At 38.6% G+C, this 22,413-nt stretch overlaps 2 protein-coding genes across 2 annotated transcripts in view; both read right to left on the bottom strand.

Annotated features, from left to right (window-relative positions):
* Positions 1–10,388: 10,388 nt before the first annotated feature.
* Positions 10,389–22,413, bottom strand: part of LOC149091970 (uncharacterized) — a 98,903-nt gene continuing 86,878 nt past the window's right edge. Inside the window, exon 2 of the mRNA XM_089257671.1 lies at positions 10,389–10,453. The gene's annotated coding sequence lies outside the window, so the exon portion shown is untranslated. The remainder of the gene's footprint in view (positions 10,454–22,413) is intronic.
* l(2)41Ab (lethal (2) 41Ab) lies at positions 13,294–19,750 on the bottom strand. Its single transcript, XM_089257635.1, has 6 exons — positions 18,810–19,750; positions 18,285–18,427; positions 17,665–18,224; positions 15,097–15,241; positions 14,197–14,405; positions 13,294–14,141 (listed from the first exon to the last, which is right to left on the bottom strand). The coding sequence occupies exons 1-6, from the start codon at positions 19,622–19,624 to the stop codon at positions 13,338–13,340; spliced, it is 2,676 nt and encodes an 891-aa protein (XP_089113761.1). The 5' UTR covers positions 19,625–19,750; the 3' UTR covers positions 13,294–13,337.

Raw genomic sequence — 22,413 nt, 5'->3', positions numbered from 1 at the left:
TAGAGCTTTTTTATCCACAAGTTTTGCCAACTCTTCCATTGGGCTCGACCAACCGAATAATAAAATCTCTTGCCTTGATGTTTCCGGTCTGGTTGCCCAGTTATGAAGTTGGCCTGTGTCTATGGCGTGATCGGCAACTTTGGTTCTGATTTCTGCCATGATGCCATTAAATATTTCTCGTTAAATATTGATGGTTGACGACACAGTTGTGTGTTTATTGTAGATCCATTGGCTTTTCCCGTTGGAGGTTTTTTTGTTTCGATCACTAGGCTGATCTTGCTGTGCCTCGACTCACAGCTTGGGTTGGTAAGCCAATGCACACAAACACTTTTCCTTGTGGACTGCATCGAAGTATTAAAAATACTGCATCCGGCTCGAAGGACCACTCATTGGGACTTCCATTAAATTGCGGAAGATCCGTTTTCGGTAGCTCGGGGACGTCTTCCTTGCTGGTATGCAAGTTGTGTAATTTCCTGTCAAGTCTAGATAATAGTTCATCGACGTTGCATTCCAGTTCTTCTATTTCGTCGCTATCACCGGCAGAATTTCCATATCTTGCCTCTAGATCCGCCAACGCTGATTGGACTTTTTTCCATCGGATGGATAGCCTGCCTTTATAGGCAAGTATTTCTTCGCTGTTGTTGCTCTCCAGGATAGCAGTTACTTCTGCCATTTCTTTCCTTACTTTTAGTGCTTTTTTGTCCACAAGCTCTACCAGAACCACTTCGTGAAAACAGTACTTCATGTTGAGTTTTCGGTTCTTTGGGTACCTCAGCTTGCGTATGCCAATTCTTGCTGGTGGATGGTTTGTCGGTGTCTATATCGAGGTCGGCAGTTTCAACCTTCATCAGAGCCTCTTTGTAGATCCTGATTTTTCCCATCAATCCATCCTATATATTTTGGGTAAAATACGGATGATAGTTTGCGATATCGAATTTACTTAACGTCGACATTGAAATCTTCTGCCAACTTATCTACGACTGCTAACGCGTCCTTATCAGCGATGGCCTTTAAAATGGTGTCATATAAGTCTGATTGCTTCTTTAGCATTTCAAAAACCTTTGCTGACTGCATCTTGTTGTGGTTGTTGTAGTTTTCGTATATTTGTGATTGATTTTCTTTTTGGCTTAACCTGTTGGAGGCATTTTTGTTTTGATCGCCTTGTTGATCTTGCTGTGCCTTTACTCACAGTGTGTTTTGGTAAGCCAAAAGGAAAGCACTTCTTATTTTAAAAAATAATTTTTCACTTGTTACAACTTTTGATATTTAGTAGTCTTGTGGTACGGATCGAAGGACCATGAACGAATACACTTGACTATGATGGTGTTTAGTTTCGTATTGATCTTTATTCTCTGAGCCCGGGCTTATATACCCAGACTCATGCATAATTTCAACCCTTAAATCTAGTGTATGTGTTGCTGAGTGTGTAAGGCTCAGCATTGGGCTATTACATATTCTTATCTCATCGCTGAGTGTGTAAGACTCCGCGTTGGTCTATTAGCTATTCTTATCCTATCGTAAGGCTCAGCGCTCGTCTCCTTCGTAATCTGACTCTTGGGTTGCAAGGGTTGGTCTTCATTTGTCTATTTATGCAGTCCGTACATGTGACCCTTATCTTTTCACAGCGCACTACCTGCTAGTCGCTGAGTGCGTCGGAAGCATGTATACGATCTTCGTATATTCATATGTGCATGCCTGAACACTACCGTGAAGCTGCGCGTAAAATAAAATATTAACGTTAACTTAAATCACTGTGTTGCTCACCAAGATCCACAAGAGCGGCAACTCAACGAATGTATTTTCGAATGTTAAGTCATTCAATGGGTTCGATATGGTAACTTATGGCTCCCAGCAAGCAGCTCAGTGTATTCACAACGGTGCTTGCTGAGGATGCTAGCACATTACGCTGCAATCAGTTGACGCGACACCAAGAGCCTACGTATTGGTGGAATGCTCAAATAGGTGACATTCGACGCCAATGCATTCAGGTGAGAAGCAGCTACCGACGGGCTCACGGTAGGTCTACGTTTTTCGAAAAACAATTAGCTTACCAGGCAGCAAGAAGACAGTTGAAGAAGGCCATTCGGGCAAGCAAAAGAGAACGCTTCCTGGAGTTGTGTGACTCATATGAATATCACCCTTGGGGCAGGGCATATATGATAGTAGTTAAGCTCCATTCAGTAAGATTAAGCTCCATTCACGGCCCTGAGTCCGTGTCTGCTTGTTTTTGTTACGGACGAGGAAATATTAGTAGTTCTTAGTACGTTTCCCGAACGATACAACGATACAATGTATGTATGCATGGAACCGTTCCCTGCGGCATGAAAAATCCAGAACCGGGTATTGTTACCCAAAGCTGGCAAACCACCAGATGAGCCATCTTCATACAGACCGATCTGTCTCTTAGACACCATGGGAAAGGTGTTTGAGAAATTGATTTGCTCTAGACTGGAGACCGTTATTGCTAGTGCCAAAGGCCTGTCACCAAATCAATTTGCTTTCCAGAAGGCCCGGTCAATAACAGACGCGCTAAATAAAGTTGTTGGTCTGGCTACTTTCGCCATCCAGGGAACAAGATAGAAGCACGGGACAAAGCAATACTAGATGCGCTATCAAAATATTATATCCCTAAGAATCTAAAAGATACAATAAAGAGCTACTTCAGAGGAAGAACACTGGTATAGAACATGAGTAAGGGTCCCCAAACTCATATAGTGTCAGCTGGAGTACCCCGAAGCTCAGTGCGAGGGCCTCTCCTGTGGAATATCACGTACGACGGCGTACTACGCTTGGAACTACCAGCACGTGCCAAAACTAGTTGACAGGAGATAGCGGCGTACAAAACGGAAGTCGTCTAAGTGGAAACTGGTGTCATGTTAGACACAAGGTTGACTTTCCGCGAGCACTTAGAGTATGTGCATAAAAAGGCAGCTGGTTCTTGTAAATGTCTCTCAAGGATTATGCCTAACACGCGGGGACCTAAACAGCAACGACGGCTTCTAATGAGCGTCATTCGGTCTCTATGCTGCGCCAATATGGTCAAGAGCGATGGCAACGCCGAGCTACAGCCGGGGTATTTTCGCGACCTACAGACTGGGCGTAATCAGAGTTAGCTGCGCTTTCAGGACTGTCTCTAATGACGCGGCGCTCGTCATAGCCGGCATGGTGACACTGGAGGATTTGGTCGCCAAAGCCGTGGAGCGGAATTCACATGCGCCTGCGCGACGCAACGCTATCAGGGCGAACAGTATTGCACGATAGCAAAGGAGGTGGAATAGCTCAACTAAAGGGCGATGGACACACACGCTCATCCTGGAGCTCGAGCCATGGGTAAACCGCAAACACGGCCAGGATAATTTCTATTTTTCACAGATTCTCGCGGGACGTGGATGCTTTCGGAGCTATTTGAAGCGCATCGGTCACGAGAAAACTGAGGAATGCCCCTGGTGCGGACGAGGGCATGTGGAAGACACCAAGCACATTTTATTCGAATGTGGACGGTCCCTCGAGGAGAGGCGTCGTCTGGAAGAGGCAATGGACCACCTAATCAGAGCGGATAATATGGTCACTTGGGAACTAATAAGCACCTTCACGGCCCCAGTTATGACGGAGCTCCGTAGAGTTGAGCGAATAATAAGACGAGCTGTACCAGGCTAAGGTTAGTGCTTGTGAAGCAATGCCTTACGGCCGTACCGCAAGCATTGCGCGCTATATTGTAATATAGCTATAAAATATTGTAAATAAACGAATATATATATAAGCAAGTAAGAAAGCTCTAGTCAAGACTGCTCGACTACGAACTACTCACATACACAGGCGACTGCGCTTGGGCTGCGCTGCGGTGTTGGCATTATTATGAGAATTTATTTGTTGAATAATTTAATTTCTATATGTACAATCTTAGTGAAACTTTCAGATCGTTTTCATAATGTTTAAATGTATGTATATACCAAAGCACAAGTCCATAGAATCTGAAATACACCAATTTTTGTGAGCTGCTGCTTGTATAATATAAGAAGAATATGAAATATGAAAATATTCGTATTTCATACTGATTTCATTTGACGTCGGGTAATGAAAATACAAGAATAAGGTTTGAAATAATTCTCAATAGTTTTAATGAAATCTCAGTTTAAGATATACCATAAATATATTCTAACATATCTTACAATACTATAATTTTTTTTAAGAATTTTCATTCTTTTAAAAAGTTCAACAGTTTTGAAAAAAACGATTTTTTCTCGGGATAATCATTAGTTAATGTTTGAACAATTTCCATTAAAGCATCATTCATTTCGATTTGAGCTTGTAGTTGTTGCTCAATTGTGCTATCTGATCTAACAATTTTTTGTTGTCCTTTTGTTTGATTTAATTTACGGAATGCCTTAGCACGATTTTGTTTGCGAATTATTTGCTCTAAATTAAAATGTTTCAAAAGAAGTGCATCCTCAATCTGAGCTCGAATAGATGCATCCTTATTTGAAACTTCTTTAAGATCGCTCTGATTTTTTCGTAGAATGTATGGATGTTATGCTCTGAGATGGCAGACTTTTCCGCCATTTCCGTAATCTTAGAGCTTTTTTATCCACAAGTTTTGCCAACTCTTCCATTGGGCTCGACCAACCGAATAATAAAATCTCTTGCCTTGATGTTTCCGGTCTGGTTGCCCAGTTATGAAGTTGGCCTGTGTCTATGGCGTGATCGGCAACTTTGGTTCTGATTTCTGCCATGATGCCATCAAATATTTCTCGTTAAATATTGATGGTTGACGACACAGTTGTGTGTTTATTGTAGATCCATTGGCTTTTCCCGTTGGAGGTTTTTTTGTTTCGATCACTAGGCTGATCTTGCTGTGCCTCGACTCACAGCTTGGGTTGGTAAGCCAATGCACACAAACACTTTTCCTTGTGGACTGCATCGAAGTATTAAAAATACTGCATCCGGCTCGAAGGACCACTCATTGGGACTTCCATTAAATTGAGGAAGATCCGTTTTCGGTAGCTCGGGGACGTCTTCCTTGCTGGTATGCAAGTTGTGTAATTTCCTGTCAAGTCTAGATAATAGTTCATCGACGTTGCATTCCAGTTCTTCTATTTCGTCGCTATCACCGGCAGAATTTCCATATCTTGCCTCTAGATCCGCCAACGCTGATTGGACTTTTTTCCATCGGATGGATAGCCTGCCTTTATAGGCAAGTATTTCTTCGCTGTTGTTGCTCTCCAGGATAGCAGTTACTTCTGCCATTTCTTTCCTTACTTTTAGTGCTTTTTTGTCCACAAGCTCTACCAGAACCACTTCGTGAAAACAGTACTTCATGTTGAGTTTTCGGTTCTTTGGGTACCTCAGCTTGCGTATGCCAATTCTTGCTGGTGGATGGTTTGTCGGTGTCTATATCGAGGTCGGCAGTTTCAACCTTCATCAGAGCCTCTTTGTAGATCCTGATTTTTCCCATCAATCCATCCTATATATTCTGGGTAAAATACGGATGATAGTTTGCGATATCGAATTTACTTAACGTCGACATTGAAATCTTCTGCCAACTTATCTACGACTGCTAACGCGTCCTTATCAGCGATGGCCTTTAAAATGGTGTCATATAAGTCTGATTGCTTCTTTAGCATTTCAAAAACCTTTGCTGACTGCATCTTGTTGTGGTTGTTGTAGTTTTCGTATATTTGTGATTGATTTTCTTTTTGGCTTAACCTGTTGGAGGCATTTTTGTTTTGATCGCCTTGTTGATCTTGCTGTGCCTTTACTCACAGTGTGTTTTGGTAAGCCAAAAGGAAAGCACTTCTTATTTTAAAAAATAATTTTTCACTTGTTACAACTTTTGATATTTAGTAGTCTTGTGGTACGGATCGAAGGACCATGAACGAATACACTTGACTATGATGGTGTTTAGTTTCGTATTGATCTTTATTCTCTGAGCCCGGGCTTATATACCCAGACTCATGCATAATTTCAACCCTTAAATCTAGTGTATGTGTTGCTGAGTGTGTAAGGCTCAGCATTGGGCTATTACATATTCTTATCTCATCGCTGAGTGTGTAAGACTCCGCGTTGGTCTATTAGCTATTCTTATCCTATCGTAAGGCTCAGCGCTCGTCTCCTTCGTAATCTGACTCTTGGGTTGCAAGGGTTGGTCTTCATTTGTCTATTTATGCAGTCCGTACATGTGACCCTTATCTTTTCACAGCGCACTACCTGCTAGTCGCTGAGTGCGTCGGAAGCATGTATACGATCTTCGTATATTCATATGTGCATGCCTGAACACTACCGTGAAGCTGCGCGTAAAATAAAATATTAACGTTAACTTAAATCACTGTGTTGCTCACCAAGATCCACAAGAGCGGCAACTCAACGAATGTATTTTCGAATGTTAAGTCATTCAATGGGTTCGATATGGTAACTTATGGCTCCCAGCAAGCAGCTCAGTGTATTCACAACGGTGCTTGCTGAGGATGCTAGCACATTACGCTGCAATCAGTTGACGCGACACCAAGAGCCTACGTATTGGTGGAATGCTCAAATAGGTGACATTCGACGCCAATGCATTCAGGTGAGAAGCAGCTACCGACGGGCTCACGGTAGGTCTACGTTTTTCGAAAAACAATTAGCTTACCAGGCAGCAAGAAGACAGTTGAAGAAGGCCATTCGGGCAAGCAAAAGAGAACGCTTCCTGGAGTTGTGTGACTCATATGAATATCACCCTTGGGGCAGGGCATATATGATAGTAGTTAAGCTCCATTCAGTAAGATTAAGCTCCATTCACGGCCCTGAGTCCGTGTCTGCTTGTTTTTGTTACGGACGAGGAAATATTAGTAGTTCTTAGTACGTTTCCCGAACGATACAACGATACAATGTATGTATGCATGGAACCGTTCCCTGCGGCATGAAAAATCCAGAACCGGGTATTGTTACCCAAAGCTGGCAAACCACCAGATGAGCCATCTTCATACAGACCGATCTGTCTCTTAGACACCATGGGAAAGGTGTTTGAGAAATTGATTTGCTCTAGACTGGAGACCGTTATTGCTAGTGCCAAAGGCCTGTCACCAAATCAATTTGCTTTCCAGAAGGCCCGGTCAATAACAGACGCGCTAAATAAAGTTGTTGGTCTGGCTACTTTCGCCATCCAGGGAACAAGATAGAAGCACGGGACAAAGCAATACTAGATGCGCTATCAAAATATTATATCCCTAAGAATCTAAAAGATACAATAAAGAGCTACTTCAGAGGAAGAACACTGGTATAGAACATGAGTAAGGGTCCCCAAACTCATATAGTGTCAGCTGGAGTACCCCGAAGCTCAGTGCGAGGGCCTCTCCTGTGGAATATCACGTACGACGGCGTACTACGCTTGGAACTACCAGCACGTGCCAAAACTAGTTGACAGGAGATAGCGGCGTACAAAACGGAAGTCGTCTAAGTGGAAACTGGTGTCATGTTAGACACAAGGTTGACTTTCCGCGAGCACTTAGAGTATGTGCATAAAAAGGCAGCTGGTTCTTGTAAATGTCTCTCAAGGATTATGCCTAACACGCGGGGACCTAAACAGCAACGACGGCTTCTAATGAGCGTCATTCGGTCTCTATGCTGCGCCAATATGGTCAAGAGCGATGGCAACGCCGAGCTACAGCCGGGGTATTTTCGCGACCTACAGACTGGGCGTAATCAGAGTTAGCTGCGCTTTCAGGACTGTCTCTAATGACGCGGCGCTCGTCATAGCCGGCATGGTGACACTGGAGGATTTGGTCGCCAAAGCCGTGGAGCGGAATTCACATGCGCCTGCGCGACGCAACGCTATCAGGGCGAACAGTATTGCACGATAGCAAAGGAGGTGGAATAGCTCAACTAAAGGGCGATGGACACACACGCTCATCCTGGAGCTCGAGCCATGGGTAAACCGCAAACACGGCCAGGATAATTTCTATTTTTCACAGATTCTCGCGGGACGTGGATGCTTTCGGAGCTATTTGAAGCGCATCGGTCACGAGAAAACTGAGGAATGCCCCTGGTGCGGACGAGGGCATGTGGAAGACACCAAGCACATTTTATTCGAATGTGGACGGTCCCTCGAGGAGAGGCGTCGTCTGGAAGAGGCAATGGACCACCTAATCAGAGCGGATAATATGGTCACTTGGGAACTAATAAGCACCTTCACGGCCCCAGTTATGACGGAGCTCCGTAGAGTTGAGCGAATAATAAGACGAGCTGTACCAGGCTAAGGTTAGTGCTTGTGAAGCAATGCCTTACGGCCGTACCGCAAGCATTGCGCGCTATATTGTAATATAGCTATAAAATATTGTAAATAAACGAATATATATATAAGCAAGTAAGAAAGCTCTAGTCAAGACTGCTCGACTACGAACTACTCACATACACAGGCGACTGCGCTTGGGCTGCGCTGCGGTGTTGGCATTATTATGAGAATTTATTTGTTGAATAATTTAATTTCTATATGTACAATCTTAGTGAAACTTTCAGATCGTTTTCATAATGTTTAAATGTATGTATATACCAAAGCACAAGTCCATAGAATCTGAAATACACCAATTTTTGTGAGCTGCTGCTTGTATAATATAAGAAGAATATGAAATATGAAAATATTCGTATTTCATACTGATTTCATTTGACGTCGGGTAATGAAAATACAAGAATAAGGTTTGAAATAATTCTCAATAGTTTTAATGAAATCTCAGTTTAAGATATACCATAAATATATTCTAACATATCTTACAATACTATAATTTTTTTTAAGAATTTTCATTCTTTTAAAAAGTTCAACAGTTTTGAAAAAAACGATTTTTTCTCGGGATAATCATTAGTTAATGTTTGAACAATTTCCATTAAAGCATCATTCATTTCGATTTGAGCTTGTAGTTGTTGCTCAATTGTGCTATCTGATCTAACAATTTTTTGTTGTCCTTTTGTTTGATTTAATTTACGGAATGCCTTAGCACGATTTTGTTTGCGAATTATTTGCTCTAAATTAAAATGTTTCAAAAGAAGTGCATCCTCAATCTGAGCTCGAATAGATGCATCCTTATTTGAAACTTCTTTAAGATCGCTCTGATTTTTTCGTAGAATGTATGGATGTTATGCTCTGAGATGGCAGACTTTTCCGCCATTTCCGTAATCTTAGAGCTTTTTTATCCACAAGTTTTGCCAACTCTTCCATTGGGCTCGACCAACCGAATAATAAAATCTCTTGCCTTGATGTTTCCGGTCTGGTTGCCCAGTTATGAAGTTGGCCTGTGTCTATGGCGTGATCGGCAACTTTGGTTCTGATTTCTGCCATGATGCCATCAAATATTTCTCGTTAAATATTGATGGTTGACGACACAGTTGTGTGTTTATTGTAGATCCATTGGCTTTTCCCGTTGGAGGTTTTTTTGTTTCGATCACTAGGCTGATCTTGCTGTGCCTCGACTCACAGCTTGGGTTGGTAAGCCAATGCACACAAACACTTTTCCTTGTGGACTGCATCGAAGTATTAAAAATACTGCATCCGGCTCGAAGGACCACTCATTGGGACTTCCATTAAATTGAGGAAGATCCGTTTTCGGTAGCTCGGGGACGTCTTCCTTGCTGGTATGCAAGTTGTGTAATTTCCTGTCAAGTCTAGATAATAGTTCATCGACGTTGCATTCCAGTTCTTCTATTTCGTCGCTATCACCGGCAGAATTTCCATATCTTGCCTCTAGATCCGCCAACGCTGATTGGACTTTTTTCCATCGGATGGATAGCCTGCCTTTATAGGCAAGTATTTCTTCGCTGTTGTTGCTCTCCAGGATAGCAGTTACTTCTGCCATTTCTTTCCTTACTTTTAGTGCTTTTTTGTCCACAAGCTCTACCAGAACCACTTCGTGAAAACAGTACTTCATGTTGAGTTTTCGGTTCTTTGGGTACCTCAGCTTGCGTATGCCAATTCTTGCTGGTGGATGGTTTGTCGGTGTCTATATCGAGGTCGGCAGTTTCAACCTTCATCAGAGCCTCTTTGTAGATCCTGATTTTTCCCATCAATCCATCCTATATATTCTGGGTAAAATACGGATGATAGTTTGCGATATCGAATTTACTTAACGTCGACATTGAAATCTTCTGCCAACTTATCTACGACTGCTAACGCGTCCTTATCAGCGATGGCCTTTAAAATGGTGTCATATAAGTCTGATTGCTTCTTTAGCATTTCAAAAACCTTTGCTGACTGCATCTTGTTGTGGTTGTTGTAGTTTTCGTATATTTGTGATTGATTTTCTTTTTGGCTTAACCTGTTGGAGGCATTTTTGTTTTGATCGCCTTGTTGATCTTGCTGTGCCTTTACTCACAGTGTGTTTTGGTAAGCCAAAAGGAAAGCACTTCTTATTTTAAAAAATAATTTTTCACTTGTTACAACTTTTGATATTTAGTAGTCTTGTGGTACGGATCGAAGGACCATGAACGAATACACCTGACTATGATGGTGTTTAGTTTCGTATTGATCTTTATTCTCTGAGCCCGGGCTTATATACCCAGACTCATGCATAATTTCAACCCTTAATTCTAGTGTATGTGTTGCTGAGTGTGTAAGGCTCAGCATTGGGCTATTACATATTCTTATCTCATCGCTGAGTGTGTAAGACTCCGCGTTGGTCTATTAGCTATTCTTATCCTATCGTAAGGCTCAGCGCTCGTCTCCTTCGTAATCTGACTCTTGGGTTGCAAGGGTTGGTCTTCATTTGTCTATTTATGCAGTCCGTACATGTGACCCTTATCTTTTCACAGCGCACTACCTGCTAGTCGCTGAGTGCGTCGGAAGCATGTATACGATCTTCGTATATTCATATGTGCATGCCTGAACACTACCGTGAAGCTGCGCGTAAAATAAAATATTAACGTTAACTTAAATCACTGTGTTGCTCACCAAGATCCACAAGAGCGGCAACTCAACGAATGTATTTTTGAATGTTAAGTCATTCAATGGGTTCGATATGGTAACTTATGGCTCCCAGCAAGCAGCTCAGTGTATTCACAACGGTGCTTGCTGAGGATGCTAGCACATTACGCTGCAATCAGTTGACGCGACACCAAGAGCCTACGTATTGGTGGAATGCTCAAATAGGTGACATTCGACGCCAATGCATTCAGGTGAGAAGCAGCTACCGACGGGCTCACGGTAGGTCTACGTTTTTCGAAAAACAATTAGCTTACCAGGCAGCAAGAAGACAGTTGAAGAAGGCCATTCGGGCAAGCAAAAGAGAACGCTTTCTGGAGTTGTGTGACTCATATGAATATCACCCTTGGGGCAGGGCATATATGATAGTAGTTAAGCTCCATTCAGTAAGATTAAGCTCCATTCACGGCCCTGAGTCCGTGTCTGCTTGTTTTTGTTACGGACGAGGAAATATTAGTAGTTCTTAGTATGTTTCCCGAACGATACAACGATACAATGTATGTATGCATGGAACCGTTCCCTGCGGCATGAAAAATCCAGAACCGGGTATTGTTACCCAAAGCTGGCAAACCACCAGATGAGCCATCTTCATACAGACCGATCTGTCTCTTAGACACCATGGGAAAGGTGTTTGAGAAATTGATTTGCTCTAGACTGGAGACCGTTATTGCTAGTGCCAAAGGCCTGTCACCAAATCAATTTGGTTTCCAGAAGGCCCGGTCAATAACAGACGCGCTAAATAAAGTTGTTGGTCTGGCTACTTTCGCCATCCAGGGAACAAGATAGAAGCACGGGACAAAGCAATACTAGATGCGCTATCAAAATATTATATCCCTAAGAATCTAAAAGATACAATAAAGAGCTACTTCAGAGGAAGAACACTGGTATAGAACATGAGTAAGGGTCCCCAAACTCATATAGTGTCAGCTGGAGTACCCCGAAGCTCAGTGCGAGGGCCTCTCCTGTGGAATATCACGTACGACGGCGTACTACGCTTGGAACTACCAGCACGTGCCAAAACTAGTTGACAGGAGATAGCGGCGTACAAAACGGAAGTCGTCTAAGTGGAAACTGGTGTCATGTTAGACACAAGGTTGACTTTCCGCGAGCACTTAGAGTATGTGCATAAAAAGGCAGCTGGTTCTTGTAAATGTCTCTCAAGGATTATGCCTAACACGCGGGGACCTAAACAGCAACGACGGCTTCTAATGAGCGTCATTCGGTCTCTATGCTGCGCCAATATGGTCAAGAGCGATGGCAACGCCGAGCTACAGCCGGGGTATTTTCGCGACCTACAGACTGAGCGTAATCAGAGTTAGCTGCGCTTTCAGGACTGTCTCTAATGACGCGGCGCTCGTCATAGCCGGCATGGTGACACTGGAGGATTTGGTCGCCAAAGCCGTGGAGCGGAATTCACATGCGCCTGCGCGACGCAACGCTATCAGGGCGAACAGTATTGCACGATAGCAAAGGAGGTGGAATAGCTCAACTAAAGGGCGATGGACACACACGCTCATCCTGGAGCTCGAGCCATGGGTAAACCGCAAACACGGCCAGGATAATTTCTATTTTTCACAGATTCTCGCGGGACGTGGATGCTTTCGGAGCTATTTGAAGCGCATCGGTCACGAGAAAACTGAGGAATGCCCCTGGTGCGGACGAGGGCATGTGGAAGACACCAAGCACATTTTATTCGAATGTGGACGGTCCCTCGAGGAGAGGCGTCGTCTGGAAGAGGCAATGGACTACCTAATCAGAGCGGATAATATGGTCACTTGGGAACTAATAAGCACCTTCACGGCCCCAGTTATGACGGAGCTCCGTAGAGTTGAGCGAATAATAAGACGAGCTGTACCAGGCTAAGGTTAGTGCTTGTGAAGCAATGCCTTACGGCCGTACCGCAAGCATTGCGCGCTATATTGTAATATAGCTATAAAATATTGTAAATAAACGAATATATATATAAGCAAGTAAGAAAGCTCTAGTCAAGACTGCTCGACTACGAACTACTCACATACACAGGCGACTGCGCTTGGGCTGCGCTGCGGTGTTGGCATTATTATGAGAATTTATTTGTTGAATAATTTAATTTCTATATGTACAATCTTAGTGAAACTTTCAGATCGTTTTCATAATGTTTAAATGTATGTATATACCAAAGCACAAGTCCATAGAATCTGAAATACACCAATTTTTGTGAGCTGCTGCTTGTATAATATAAGAAGAATATGAAATATGAAAATATTCGTATTTCATACTGATTTCATTTGACGTCGGGTAATGAAAATACAAGAATAAGGTTTGAAATAATTCTCAATAGTTTTAATGAAATCTCAGTTTAAGATATACCATAAATATATTCTAACATATCTTACAATACTATAATTTTTTTAAAGAATTTTCATTCTTTTAAAAAGTTCAACAGTTTTGAAAAAAACGATTTTTTCTCGGGATAATCATTAGTTAATGTTTGAACAATTTCCATTAAAGCATCATTCATTTCGATTTGAGCTTGTAGTTGTTGCTCAATTGTGCTATCTGATCTAACAATTTTTTGTTGTCCTTTTGTTTGATTTAATTTACGGAATGCCTTAGCACGATTTTGTTTGCGAATTATTTGCTCTAAATTAAAATGTTTCAAAAGAAGTGCATCCTCAATCTGAGCTCGAATAGATGCATCCTTATTTGAAACTTCTTTAAGATCGCTCTGATTTTTTCGTAGAATGTAGACCATTCGTTCAATATTATTTATGTTATCAGTAATGCGCTTTTCTGAAAGAAATGTTATTTCATTTTGAATGGCTTTCGATTTGTTGCGGACTTCATCAAGCTTGATTTGAGCCTGGGATGCATTCTTATATTTCTTCTTTTTTGCATCAACGTGCTCTTTGACCGATGCATTTACGAAAATTTGTTCACGATGCATTACACAATGCTCTAAATCTTGCACTAATTTTTCCTGTGCACGTTTTAATTGAGTCAAGCGAATGGTCATTCTATGAATTTCAATTTTCATTGCCCCTATTTCACCATTTAATGAACGCTCAGTTTTAGTCCAATCAATAGTTTCCTCAATTAATTTATGCTTTGTTTCCCAGGAAAGAGCTTCTCTATGTCTATCGAGTACGAGGTCCTTGCTTAGCTCGATTTCATTTAACAATTCATTTATATCTTTCTCTAACTTTAATGTACTCATTTCGGTATCCTGAAAATAACTTTAATGTAATATTTTAGAAACTGAAGCAGATCACCAAATATACCTTCAATTTTTGGCTTAGCTCAAACTGTTCGTGCTCGTATTCGCTTTCTTCAATATCATGGTTCCTTCGTTTAGTGTATATTTTCTCATTAAGTAGCTCCAATTTTGAGGTATACTTCTGAATATCTAGCCTTAGATCTCTTGTCTTATTTTCAGATATTTCTAATTCTTGGTCAACTTTCAGTGATTTTTGCTTTATGATTGATAATTCTGAAAATAAAAGGTCAAGCAAAACAAATTAAAACAAGTCAGAACGTAAACATACATGTATGTATATTCCAAAGCACAAGTCTCTAGTATTAGAAATAAGCCTTTTACAAACATGAAACTGAGAGGTAGCATATAGGGGAGGGGGGTAAATTTTAACAGAAACCGAAATTGTATAAAATGTATCTTAATATATATATATGCATCTTAATATATAAATTTGAAAACTCTAGCTTTAAAGCTGCAAGAGATATAATTTTATAACTGATTTTCAATAAAGTTTTTATCGATAAGAAATATCGGAATGAGTTATCGTTTTTTAGTGATAAACTGGATATGCGCGCGATATATACGGAAATTTTAAATAATAATGCGGACATTCTTATATTTTCTTATATCGACGCGTTCATACATACGGACGAACGGACAGACGGACAGGGCCAAATCGACTCAGCTTGTCGCCCTGATCAAGAATATATATTCTTTGTGGGGTCTGCCACGCCTCCTTCTGCCTGTTACATATTTTTAAGAGAACCATTACACCCTGCTTTCCCATTTACAATAGGTTTACTGAGAAAAGGGATATAGCCATAGCCATACCATTTCACAGTTCATAACTTAAAGCTATGGCCTGAGCTTAAAGTATGAAAACCATTTGAGATTACAATCTCTGTTTTATTGGACGAATACTTACGTTTTCTAGTTACTTGAATTTCATGTAATTGATCGCTTCTTTTATGGGTTAAGTTTACAAAATGATTTTGAAGCATTATCCAAAATTGTTGATGCTCTCTGATTTGGTATTCGCCCACATGAATAGATTTTTCAATTTGCTTTATCTGTGAACAGTAAAAGAGTTGGTTATTAAGCCTGCAACATAAGCTGGAGCGGACTTTAAATCCGGCAAGTATATACAGGCTAATTTATACTATTTACAAAACGTCTGGTATAAATAAATACAAAACTACAGTACTACCCTACAATACTGATCAAGTACTCTCGACAAGCTCTTTCGATTTACTTAAAATTTAAAAGACTCAATGGGAGTGAACTATCTTCGAATAGGAAAAACTCTGAACCCTGCCAATATGAAATTATCATACTGATAATCATCCAGATATCCAGATTTGTGTAATTTACACAAAAAGACTAACTCTATTATAAGAAACGTTTCTAACAAGTAAGAAAGCTCTAGTCGAGACTGATCGACTACGTAATCCCCTGAACCCTTCGAGCAAATGATATTTCAATAATAATTCGCACACACACACGCACACATACACAGGCAACTGCGCTTGGGCTACGCTGCAGTGTTGGCAATATTATGAGAATTTTAATTGTTGAATAAATTAATTTATAGAATCTAGACGTACAATCCAAACGAAACTTTAAGAACGTAATCATAATGTTTAAATGTATGTATATACCAAAGCACAAGTCTCTAGTATTTGAAATACGCCTTTTACAAAAACGAGGGTGACGGGATGGATATAGGGTTGGGCGGTTAATATTAACAAGAATTGAAATTGTATGAAATGCATCTTAATATACATTTTAAATTTGGAGACTCTAGCTTTAAAGTTGTGGGAGATATAATTATACCCTGAACCCATTGAAAATGGGAAATCAGGGTATAATCGTTGTGTTAAAGGTATGTAACAGGCAGATGGAGGCGTGGCAGACCCCACAAAGTATATATATTCTTGATCAGGGAGACAAGCTGTATGTATGAACGCGTCGATCTCAGAAGATATAAGAGCTAGAGTTTATCAATACAAATCGATAGCTGCTCCCGATATTTTATTAACAATTTAAAACCTTATCGAAAGCTATTTATTTAATTATATTCAATTTTTTTAATTATATCTTTTATATCTTTCAAATTATAATTGTAGATTGATGTGTACTTTATATAATTTCGGTTTTTGTTGTAATATACCCCCACCCCTATATACACCCCTCACCCACATATTTGTAAAAATATTTTAAGAACTAGAGACTTGTGCTTTGGAATGTACATACATTTGAACATTATGATTAAGTTCTGAAAGCTAAATTGAGATCGTACGTCTAGAAATTAAATTATTTAACAAATAATTTCGTATAATATTGCCCGCACTGCAGCGCAGCCCAAGCACAGTCGCTGCTTACTGCTCAGTTAGCAGAGCGCGTTCTAATACGTGCGTGTGTATGTATGTGTACCTAAAAGAAGTACAGAATAATTAGAATGTCAGATTGAAGGGTTCAGGGTATCTCCTAGTCGAGCAGTGAGATACCCTGAAACCTTCAATCTTCTTACTTGTTTTATAACTGATTTTCGATAAGGTTTTTTATCGATAAAAATAACGTGATGGCTTATCGATTTTTTGTGATAAACTGAATTTGCGCGCTATATATACGGAGATTAAATAAAATTTGAAGTCTCTAGCTCTTATATCTTCTGAAATCAATGCGTTCAAATATACGGACAGGCGGACAGGGCTAAATCGACTCATGGCGTCGCCCTGATCAAGAATATATATACTTCGTGTGGTCTGCCTGCCTCCTTCTGTCTGTTACATACCTTTAACAAAACGATTATACCCTGATTTCACGTTTTCACGTGGTCATAAGATTCTAAAGTATGTATGTATATTCCGAAGCACAGTTTTTTAGCACTTGAAATATGTTCTTTACTAATTAGGGACAAAGGAGCGTGGTAGCCAAAGTCTATACACAGTAAATCTGATGTTTCTAATAATGTAACGTTAACCAAAACCATTTATAAAACTATATCTCCTACATCTTTAACGCTACTTTTAATTATATATGCTTTTATACAATTTCGATTTTTGTTGCAATTTATCCCCCACCCCAAAATCCACCCCTTACCATCACTTTTGTAAAAGGCGTATTTCAAATACAAGAAACTTGTGCTTGGGAAATGTATGCATAGCCATGTTATAATCATAATCTGAAAGTAAGAAAGCTCTAGATGGACTATCTTCATGAAACTTTAATTATTAATAATTATGACTATAACATGGATATGCATACATCTCTAGTATTTGAAATACGCCTTCGACGCTGTCAGTCACGCCTCCCTCTGCCTATTACATACATTTAAACAAAACCATTATACCCTGATTTCCCATTTTCGAGTATGTATGTATTTTAAATTTCATGTCTCTAACTTCACACAGACGGACGGACACATGACTATTATGAATGAGTATAATTATGCTTGCAAAAAAATACTATCTAAAGTTCAGCTAAATATTACCTTAAGTTCAGTTGGGTTACCAGTTTCGTCACCATGAGCGCTGTGAATCTCTTCAATTAGGCTGTTAAGCTTTTCAAATCGCTGCATTTTGATTTCAATTTTAGATTGTATCTTCTTTAGCTCATCGTCTAAACTGTTTGACTTTTCTTCAGCTTTAGTTAATTTGTCTTGAACTTTGTCATTTTGTTTCTTTGTATTAAATAACACGCTTCGTAATTTCTCCACATCGAGCATGGCCAATGCTAATTGGTTTTGTACTTTCGACAATGAAATGTCAACGCTTCGACGATGATCTTGAGCTTTATTTAATAATTTTAAGCGATAAGCACTAGCTTTATCAGTGATAAGCTGATCCTGAGCTAACTTCAAGATGGCCTCCTCAGTTCTGAATTTCTTTTGTTGGTTTTTGTCCAAAATCAGATCGAGTCTTCGCATTTCTGATAATAATTTATTTCCTTCACGGGTTGCTTCTTGCAAATCGGCTTCGGTACGGGCTAGAAACTCTGGAAATTCGTCCAGCTTTGTTTGCAAAGACAGTAGTGCTTCCAATTCCCTTTGACCTAAGAATAAGTATAAATTAATAATAACTTTATTGGGATTAATTAGACTTTTTCACTTACATTCACGACTTAAGTTACTCATATCATCGGCCAATCTCTGCTTAAAGGATTCCAGCTTTTTGTTAAGCTCCATTTCTCTTGAAATTTGCTTTTTCACGGCCTCTATGCCATTTGAATTCAGTTTTATTGATTCTTTTTGCTTACTGTTTAAAAAAAATATATATATTAATGTATTTTAAACCAAGTAAGAATGCTCTAGTCGAGACTGCTCGACTACGAAATAACCTGAACCTTTCGAGGAATCGATATTTTAATAATTCTTCGCGTTTTTCTGTGAAAACGTATTTAATGTGCAGAAGGAATCATCGCAGACCCCATAAAGTATAGATATATTCCTGATCAGGACGACGAGCTGAGTAGATATAGCCCTGTCCGTCTGTATGAGTCCGTCGATCTCAGAAAATACAAAAGCTAGAGAGCTTAAATATGGCATGCATCCGATAACTTTTTTATCGAGAATAATCGAAAATTTGATTTTGTTTGCCATGCAATAGGAATTTTAATAATATATTAAGGATTACGTACCGTATATTGTCCTGAACTTGAAACAGTATTTTATCTCTTTGCTGAATAGCTATGATAACTTCACTCCATGCCTGAATTAAGCGCTTATGCTCATTTTGTAAAGCCTCCAAATCAGTGTTAGCATCGGCAATGCTCATGTTAAGTACATTAACCACCTCTTTAATTGCAACTTCATCTTCGGCAATTGATTGCAGCTCTGCTTCTTTTTTCTTGACTTCCATATCAAGTCTATAAAATAGTATGTCTGACTTTCTTTTTTCCTCTGACAGCTGTTTTTGCAATTGAGCATCGCGGCTAACAATCCGCTTTGCATTTTTAACTTCATCTTCCACTTCGTATGCCCAGTTCTTGATATTACTGCCCAAACTTTGAAGATCTTCTAGTTCCATCATTCGAGTATGGTATAATGATTTTTGAGTTCTTGTCAACTTAATTTTCTCGTCATATTCTTTTTTTAGAATCTCTACAGCGGCTTCTTCCAATTGGCGTTTTTCAATGTGTTCATCAATTTGGGCAGATATATCTTTGATTTGTTGCTCCTGGTATGTAATTTTATTTTGCATATCATACAATGCCAGCCCCTGCTCTTCCCTACGTTCCTCTTTGGTCTTGACATGATATTTAATATCCGTTATCTCATTTTCCAGCTTATTTTTTGTACGCAAAAGATGTTCCTTCAAGGACAGTTGAAATCTTCGTAGCAAAGGATGGTTAGGCGGAAGTATACCCATTTCTTCAGGCTCCAGAACACGCTGTTGACCCTGCTCCGCAGTATTTCCAAATTCACAGGACTCGAAATCTCCATCATCAGACATTGTTAATGTTTTTTTTTCGGCAAATATATGTCTTCACAAAATTTGTGTCGTATAATTCAGTTCAGTTGTGTAAAACTACTTGTTATTTAAAAAAATAATTTTTGACGTTTAAGGTTGCTAAGCGTTACGAATTGTTTTGTGCAACGTTAGTCGTGTTGTTAGTCCATCTATCTCTTACGTTGCTATTAAAGCTAGATACTTGAAATTTTAAATACATACATATGCCATTGTATAAAGATTATTTATAGGTTCTCGTTATACATACTTTGCTATTTTATTTTATTTATTAAACCAATTTATTCTTTTTATATAATTATTTATTTGCTGCTCACCTAATTTTTATGCTATTGCTCGAATGGTGTGAAAATACATATGTACATACATACCTAGGTAAATAAAATGTAAATTTAATTTTTATTTTATTCTATATTTTTCGTGTAGGGTCTATAGTAATACTCAGGTTGATCAGCCGGAAGTATTGATATATAGCAAATATGAACTGCAGACGTTTAGCAGACCCAAAATGCGCCCAGCAACTAGTTTCTGGCACCGTCGCGAATCGTTGAACTCTGCGATATGATTATTAATGATGTGATATTTATCGTTGAGAATGGTATCGGCATCTTCCTTATAGTTACCTAAACATTCCTGGAAAATTGAGGCGTGCATTCCTTCTAGAGAAAAATGCCGTATCTAAACGACTATGGCGTCCTTAAAAATAAACTTGAAGCAAACTTCGTAGCCCAAATTATTAAGAACCGACGTTATTCTTTGCCTTGACCTGTCATCTGCTATGCAATCATCAGAGGCGTCCTTCATTGAACGTCGAACTGATGTGGCGTCATCCGCATAGCATGCTCAAGGACTGCCTATACTTGACCTCCGAGAAGTTAAGAAAAGCTTTAACGTGAAACTTCTCTATTATCCAAATAAATAATTATAATCCGCATAAGCAACTGAGAGATGCGTTGAATACCCAAATATACTAGTTTATGACAATTAATTCATCCCATCAGTGAACCAACCCATTGTTCAGAAAATCAACCTTTAAAGTCAGACATGATGAATACATTTTAATTATTCAAAATTTCAACATACAAAGATTTAAGTTTTTTTAACAATGCTTGCAAAAAATAATAGTTAGTGCATTGGCATAAATGTAAATTGTTTATTTAAAATGCATACATTTAAGAGATCGTGCTGTTGCACTTGAAATGTGTTTTGGAAATACATGCATATACGGTTACTAATTGGAAATACAAATCTTTAAGTACATAAATAGATAAATACATATGTATATTAAATCGTTTGATGAGAAATGCATATTTGCAATTGTAAAATAGTGAAATTTAATTTAACTTGTTTACAATAGTGCATACATGTTGCATGTTGAGGGAATTCCATTTTTATTATGAGTAAAACAATTGTAATGCATATACTACATTAAATCAAAGTATTATATATTCATTATTATAGCAAAATGCTATTGATCCTTTGACAATTTTTTTAAATTTTAATTTACAACTCGAGAGCTAACGTACTAAAAATTTCAAAATTTCAAAAACTTTTTAAGATACTTATTTAAATGTTTCATTATGTACAATGTACATAATTATGGGCATTACACACGAGATGATTCGACTTAAATATGTATATAACAAACTTCAATTTGTTTCTTGGATAACATACAATATACTAAAACTTAGCTGCTCTGTAGAGTAAAGCAGCGAAGGCATAGGTTTTATATCTTCAAAGAGAAGGAAATTGAGTATCGGCTTTTCCCTATACAAGTAACTGACAAAAACCTTAAATTATACAATCAATAATGCGTTTTATGCCATATTTATCATCTAAATTAAATTTTTAAAGATAAATTGTATACCTTTTTCAAAGAAAACTTGCCTTACCTAGTTTATTTAAAATAAAAAAGAAAGTATTTTATAATATGAAATATTTTAATTGTAGAAATAAAAAGATACATTATAAGAGCTATTGAAATGAGGCAGACTTTTCTGCATGCAAAACAGACGAAAACGGCTTTAAAAAAATTTTAAAATATGTTTCTTTGAAGATATCCTATTTCATTATATATGTCCATATGCATACATGCACATTATACTTATATTATTAATTGCAAGTCCAGCAACATGTAATTATAGATGTGTTATTTTTATGGCAATGTCTTGAAAATTTCGGAATATAGATACATACTCTTTCATACCAGGAAATAACACATAAAATATACGTCAGTAAAATGAGTTTACGTTCAATAGAAACATTTTGTAACACTTTACGTTTCTGAATCAATTATAAGTTGTGTTTACCTTTATTTTAAAAACTAACTATGGTCTGAAAATAAGACAACTGTATTTGATAACTGTAAATTGATCATTCAGAAATAAATCTTAATCATTATTCCAGGAAGCACGTATTACGGAATAACCTGTACGGGACCCTATATAAGAAAGCGATTATTCTATGAGAAACACAAAACACTCAAAACACTTTCATACTAAGGGGCGCTTCACTCGAAAATTAACTGTGCATGCAGAGTCTTTTACCATCATGCTTCCTATAAATAAGTTTTATCCTCCACTAAATATAATTGGTTTGATGGTACCTTAGATAAACCAATTTCTCGTATTATAGAAAAACCAAAAAAAAAAATAATAATAATAATAATAATAATAAATAAAAATAGAGTATTATTATATCCTTGAGGTATATGCTTAGCCAAATACTTATTAATGATGGGATTTACAACTATATTGAATTATGAATCAAAAAGT

The sequence above is a fragment of the Drosophila navojoa genome, chromosome 3 (genome assembly GCF_054131105.1).
Source record: "Drosophila navojoa isolate 15081-1374.11 chromosome 3, UAZ_NAV_1.0, whole genome shotgun sequence".
Lineage (NCBI taxonomy): Eukaryota > Metazoa > Arthropoda > Insecta > Diptera > Drosophilidae > Drosophila > Drosophila navojoa.
The sequence above is the reverse complement of the archived record's forward strand: the minus strand, read 5'-3'. Positions and strand labels throughout refer to the sequence as shown.